This window comes from Pteropus vampyrus, unplaced genomic scaffold (genome assembly GCF_000151845.1).
Source record: "Pteropus vampyrus isolate Shadow unplaced genomic scaffold, Pvam_2.0 Scaffold23, whole genome shotgun sequence".
Classification (NCBI taxonomy): Eukaryota; Metazoa; Chordata; class Mammalia; order Chiroptera; family Pteropodidae; genus Pteropus; species Pteropus vampyrus.
The window spans coordinates 4,707,222-4,713,207 of NW_011888804.1; the positions used below are offsets into that span (position 1 = coordinate 4,707,222).

The 5,986-nt window shown below is 56.0% G+C and overlaps 1 protein-coding gene across 1 annotated transcript in view; it reads right to left on the reverse strand.

The window, feature by feature from the left end:
* TBX5 (T-box 5) overlaps positions 1-5,716 on the reverse strand; it is a 42,313-nt gene extending 36,597 nt beyond the window's left edge. The window contains exons 1-4 of the mRNA XM_023528136.1: positions 5,570-5,716; positions 3,908-4,002; positions 1,720-1,839; positions 931-1,078 (exon numbers count right to left, since the gene is read on the reverse strand). Of these exons, the coding sequence (XP_023383904.1) occupies positions 931-1,078; positions 1,720-1,839; positions 3,908-4,002; positions 5,570-5,716 (510 nt within the window). The remainder of the gene's footprint in view (positions 1-930; positions 1,079-1,719; positions 1,840-3,907; positions 4,003-5,569) is intronic.
* Positions 5,717-5,986: the final 270 nt, after the last annotated feature.

A 5,986-nucleotide genomic window follows, 5' to 3' on the forward strand; every position in this document is an offset into this window, starting at 1 on the left:
TCCAGGTTTTGGCCCCTGGTTTACGTTTATCTGCTCTGGGCACGGTGAGGGGAGAGGAAATTTGAAAGGAAAAAAAAAAACAAAACAGATCTGCCTAAGAGTATCAAGCTAAAAGGGGCCGGAGCAGCAGAGTTCACCTCTGTGGGTTGGTTCATCCATCAGTAAAAGATGGGGCACGTGGCCTGGGGTCCCCCTCTCAGCTAGAGCATCCCAACACTAAGGCAGAGTTTGGAAGGGGGTGAAGAAGGTATGTGGCTCCCATCAGTGGTCCAGTCTCTATGCCGTCTGTGCTGAGTGCCCGCTGGGTAAGTGGGAACACGTTTCACCCACACACACACGCCCACTGCAGGACTAAAACACAGCTCCCCACCCCTAATTACAAACAGGATTGGGGTGCAGATCCAGCTCTCAGCCTCAACACATCCAGGCCTGAATGTGCAGCTTCGGTCACCCCATGTCCCCCACTCCTCAGGAAAGGCAGAGGGTTGGGGCTGGCGGTGGGGATGCAGCACGAGCCCCAGGCCTGGGAACCGGGGCCCCACCTTCATCCCCCCCAAGAAAGACAGACCAGCGCATGGGATAGTGGACCACAGGGAGGACTGCAGAGGGGCAAATGTCTGAGATGGGGAGAGGTGGAGACAGAGAAGGAGGAGAATTAGAAGGCGAGAGAAATAAGAGAAAAAGAGAGAAGAATGGGAAAGAGAAAGGGAGGTCGGCTCCAGAAGGTAGGGAGGGGGATAAAGGGGGTGAAATGGAGCGAGGGAAGGCGAGGGAAGGGTGGGTGCGAGGGGCCAAGAAGAGAGAGGAACTGGACAAGAAGAAGGGAGAGAGAGGGGAGAGAGAAAGGGTTAGGGAGGGAGGGAGACAGAGGAGCAGAGAGGAGCGGGCATGGAGCTGAGGATGCCAGGCCGCGCTGCAGGGGGTACTTACGTGCCCGAAAGGGTCCAGGTGGTTGTTGGTGAGCTTGAGTTTCTGGAAGGAGACGAGCTGCCGCATCCAGTGCGCCCCGGTGGCCGGTGAGTCCGGGTGCACGTACAGGCGGCCGGGCATGGCGGGCTCCGCCTTGCCTGTCACAGACCTAGACCAAGGAGAGGCGAACCGCCCGGCCTTAGCGCCCCGAGGGGCCGGCCGGTTCCTGCACCGGCCCCGGGCTGCCGAGTGATGCACGTGGGGCCTCGCAGCCTCTCGCTGCCTACCAGCCAGCGGCGGGTTTTCTGGGAGCCTGGATGTGCGAAAAAGTCTTGGAAAACTCCTTGAGGGCTTTCAGAGGGGGCTTCCTCTTCAAACCTCTGCACTTTTGGCAGCCACGGGAGCAAGCTGCCCGAGGAATGGGCCTCTCCTCTCTTGCCTGTTTTACTCAAATACCACGGGCCGATTTTGCAATTTCATAAAAAGGCATGTTCAAAGCGGGTAACTCATAAAAAGTAACTGTAAATGGTTTATACCCCCAAATACCTCCAGCGCGTGGTAACAATACCCTTTTTAGAAATCCACAGCCCGCGGGTGCAGCAATAGACGTAGGCACTTTGCTTGCTCTGAGCCTCAGTTTTCTCGTCTCTAAAATGGGGACTAACGGCCGCTATTTCTTTCCCTCGGGGTGAGGTCAGGAGGATGCAACGGGATAGGCAGCAAAAGCCTCTAGCACACAGTAGGGATTCAAGAAAACGTTTAAGGGTCGGTCGGGGGAGTGCCCTTCTCACCTGCCACTCTGGTGCCTACCATTTATTATCTGCAAACTTGTATCTGTGGTCGTCGGCGGGGACAATGTCCATGAGGAGAATGTACTTTGTTTTGGGGTTAAGGCCAGTCACCTTCACTTTGTAACTGGGAAACATCCGTCTAGGAGAGGAAGAGAGAGAGAGGGGAGGGTGGGGGGGGAGGGAATTAAAGCTGATAGTCTACAGAACGTGTCCATACATGTTCATGGCAGAAGCGATTCCCCGGGAAACGTGGAAAAGGCGCCCCAACTCCACTCTTGCTGAGATCCACCCCAGGTTTCCCTTGAACTTATGGAGAGGAGAAAGGCAGCTGTGTGCACCTAGGAAGAAATCAGAAACCAGGAGGCCAGGGCTCCTAGAGAACAGGTTGTGTAGACAGCCTGCGAGGGACCCCCATTTCGACTCTTGCTACATGTGCGTTTCAGAGCCAGACACCTACTTTTTCATTGAGGGGCAGGAGGAGGCTTCTTAGGTGAAAAAAAAAAAAAAAAAAGGCTGGCCTCCCACTCTGCCCAGCCAGGTGCTTTGGCTGATCTAGGCAGAGCTGCCATGTCACAAGGACACCAAGGTGTGTGGGCATCCTAGGGTGCCCACACACCTCCTGTCCTGACTTCAGTCCTCTGACCCCAGAGTAGAGCTCGGTTGGTGACCTCCGACACCAGTCACCTGCGGGAATTTCTTCCTAAATGCCTCCACGACTTCTCCAGGGCTCCTGGCACTCTTCCTTGGGGAGTCTATACTCCTTGACTCTTGGCAAAGAAATTCAAAACCTGCCCAGATTTGGTCTGAGAAAGGCCTGAACAAGGATGGAGGTTCCATCGGATCGGGGGATTGGGGAGCCGGTGACCCAGAACGGCCCGCGTTGTGCCCGCTCCCTCTCCGAGCACAAGAGCGCCCCAAAAGCCCCTTCTGCCTCGGAAAGAGTGTGCACCCCCGAAAAGCAAGCATCCTTAAGGCTGGCCTAGGGCAAAAGGGTTCGTTGCTAGACCCTGGCTCGCCCAGGGATGGGGGGAAGGGGCAAGCGGAGGCCTCCCCCTTCCCGGCTTGGAGCAGGAGCCTGAGTGTTTATCTCCCGGAGCGAGCACGCCCGGAGGCGGAGGCACGGAGGCCTCGCAGGCCTTTTATAGTTAAATCCTCTCGGCTCAGGCTGCGGGGAAAGGAGGCCCAGCCGTGGCTCTCCCTCGTAGGAGGAATGGGAAGAAGACCTTAGCTCTCGTATGTAAACAGAACGCGCCTCCTAGTTCACCCAGGCCGAGCCGGGGAGCAGACGTTGTTTAATTTCAAATAATAATAAATGTCACTGTTGTCAGTTTATTGCGGGAGGCTTTGGGCTGGAGAATCGGGGGCGTCTGGAGAGGCGGCTCCGCCCTCCCCCTTCACACACTCCGTGGCTTGGGCCTACCGGCCTCTCTGAGCCAGCTTGGGGCCTTCTGCCCTCCGGGTCGCGGAGGGCTGGTCCTGCGCGGGTAGGGATGTGGCCGGGATGTCCCCAGGCCTGGGCACACGGGCTCTCGCTCACACCCTGAGCTACACGAGTCTCCCACCCCCACCCTCAGAAAGTCTAGCATTTCTAGCTAAAACTCAGCGAGCTTTTAAGAGGATTTGCAGGGTGAGTGTCTTGGCGAAACTGCCGTGTTTATCGGTGTCTGTATATAGAGCCCGGCCGAGCCCCGGTTCAGTTTCAAAGGCTTCGCCTGCTTTCTATAAACAATGAAAGAGGGAGCGAATACATTCAACGACTCAGACCTCGGCAAACCGGGCGGGACTCTGGGCCGACTGCAAGGTCAGGGCGGGGGAGCAGGAGGGCGGGGGCGAGGGATCAGGTCTGAAACCGGGTCTCATCTCTGGGTCCTCGCTGCACCTCTCTGTCTTCCCGTTCTCTCCCGCTTCGCCCCTCTCTCTCTCTCATTACTAACCCGTCCACATAGCCAGCACAGCCTCCCAAGCTGCTCTCGGTTCTTATATAAGAGGTGGAAGAAATGCCCAGTTGGGAGAAATGCCTGCTTCCGCAGCTGGCCCTGGCAGGTATTTACCCCCGAGGAGATGGGGGGGTCTCTGTGCCTCTATACCGAGAATCCGGTCAAGCAAAATATTATCGTGCCCGCGCGCGCTCTCTCTCCTTCCCTCCTGTCCTTCTTCATCTCTCCCGAAGTTTCTCCGTGCTCCCCTCACGGAGGCGCCTGTCTCACCTTCCAGCTTTGGTTATGATCATTTCTGTGCCCACTTCGTGGAATTTCAGCCACAGTTCTCGTTCATGGAGAAACACCTTGATCCCTTCCATGCCCTAGAGGAAGGAGACAAAAGTCACATGGACAAGCCTGGGCTCGGTGGCCCTTCGCTCCCCAAACTTCCCCCAAACACAGAGACTTCTCCTCCTTCCCACTGGAGCCTGTGGGCTCAGAAGTTGGAACCTGTCCCCAGCCCGCTGCAGAGCTGCCTGAGCTGTGAAGCACCAGCAGCCACCGCACCGGAATCTCCATATAGGCTCCATTCGGGGGAGGTCACCTAACGCCACCAGCACAAGACGATACAAAAAGCCCCGACTGTGACAGTGCTCCAGAGTGTCCAACGGGGAGGACGAAAAAATGAGACCGGTCTCAACCCACTTGAGGCAAGATCCAACTAAGAAAAAAAAGACACCTCAATCTCAAAAACCGATTGGGATATTCGTATGGAGACCCCGACGTCCGCACACAAACATACGGATGTGCGAACACCTACTACGCACGTGTTTATTCTCACCACGGGGGCGCAAATATCGACATAGGTGCGGTTTTAAATTTAAAAATATTTATGGATTACAATAGGTCCCCACAGTCCAAAACAAAAATTAATGCTCAACTGCCCGAAATTAATAAACCTTCTAGGCTCTCGCGCATCCAGCTTTGTTCACTTCAAGCTATTTTAATTCCAGGCACAGCCTAAGCTAGTTAACATTTCCGCTTTCAACTAGGAGTTATTTTACAAAAGCGATACAAAAACAAAAAATCACATACAGAGTCTTTGTTTTTGCAACAAGCCATAACCATCTAATGAGCGGATTAACTTTTCTGTAAAAGGAAGAGAAATCTAAGTTTCTGAAACGGCATGCCCACTGCTCTCTCTGCTCCTCCACGCATTTTCCTGAGATGTGAAGGGCAGAGTAGAGAGGCCGTGCACGAGCCAGGCAAGACATCGACATCCCCCCAGAAGCGTTTTAAGCTACCTCCAAGTTATTCCTTCGAGTCAAGGCACCGCGCTTCGCGCTGACACCCTATTGAAAATCAACGAGGTCTACAGGGGCCACCTGGAGCGCCCAGGGCACCCGGCCCAGCTCCCAGCTAGGCGAGCCCGCGGCTCCCTGTGTCCCCCTGGTACAGTCCTGAGCACCAGCCCTCCAGGCCCCGGCGGCAAGACAAATGGTGTGCCTGGAGGGGCTGGGCGGCGGCACGGAGGAGGCGGGCGGAGGCGAAGGCTACAGAAGATCTGAAGAGGGGTCAAGCCATCGCTCAAGCCGGCCTGAAGCGGCCGCTGACCCGGCCCTTAATGAGGACCTCAGGGCTGAGTGTACACCGAGTGCCCCAGGAAAGGAAGGATCTGGGTTCTTCTCAGCGCGGCCCCAAATAGCCGGAAAATTAAGGCTTCTCTAACAACTTAAACGTATTGCCGAAGTCCTCTGGCCATAAAGACGATTGTCACAGAACGGTGGACTGGAATAGACTGGTATCTGGGGAGACGGGGCAGAGGAAGGTGGAACTGAGTGGGGATGAAAGGGACAATTAGGGGGAGGGGACAACCCCCCCCCCCACACACACACCTCAAAAGAGGAGCTTCGGTTTCTGCACAGAGCCCCTAAGTGCGGGTCTCCTTACCTGCTGGGTGAACGCGGCCTGCGGAGACGATGGGCTCTTGCTGGGGGCCCCTAGCGTACTCTCGGGTTTTGAGTCACAGGGTAGATCCTTGGAGTCAGGTTCCAGGGGGGTGTGCGCCAAGCCAAAGCCCTCGTCTGCGTCGGCCATGGTGTGCCCGGGGCCCTGTGACCGCACCGGGTCCTGCACTGAGGACAGGAAGCAGAGAGAGGGAGGGAAGGAGGGAGGGAGAGGGGGATTGAGAGAGAGAGAGAGAGAGAGAGAGAGAGAGGAGGTTGGAAGCCAAGTTCTAGTGACGAGAGGGAGCAGTTGGGCTCCCACTTTGCAGCTACCAGCACCTCCGTCCCCAGCTGAAGGAGGCTGCAGAAGGTCTCGTGATTATTGCCATTACTATTACTTTATGATCACGCACAACCTCTC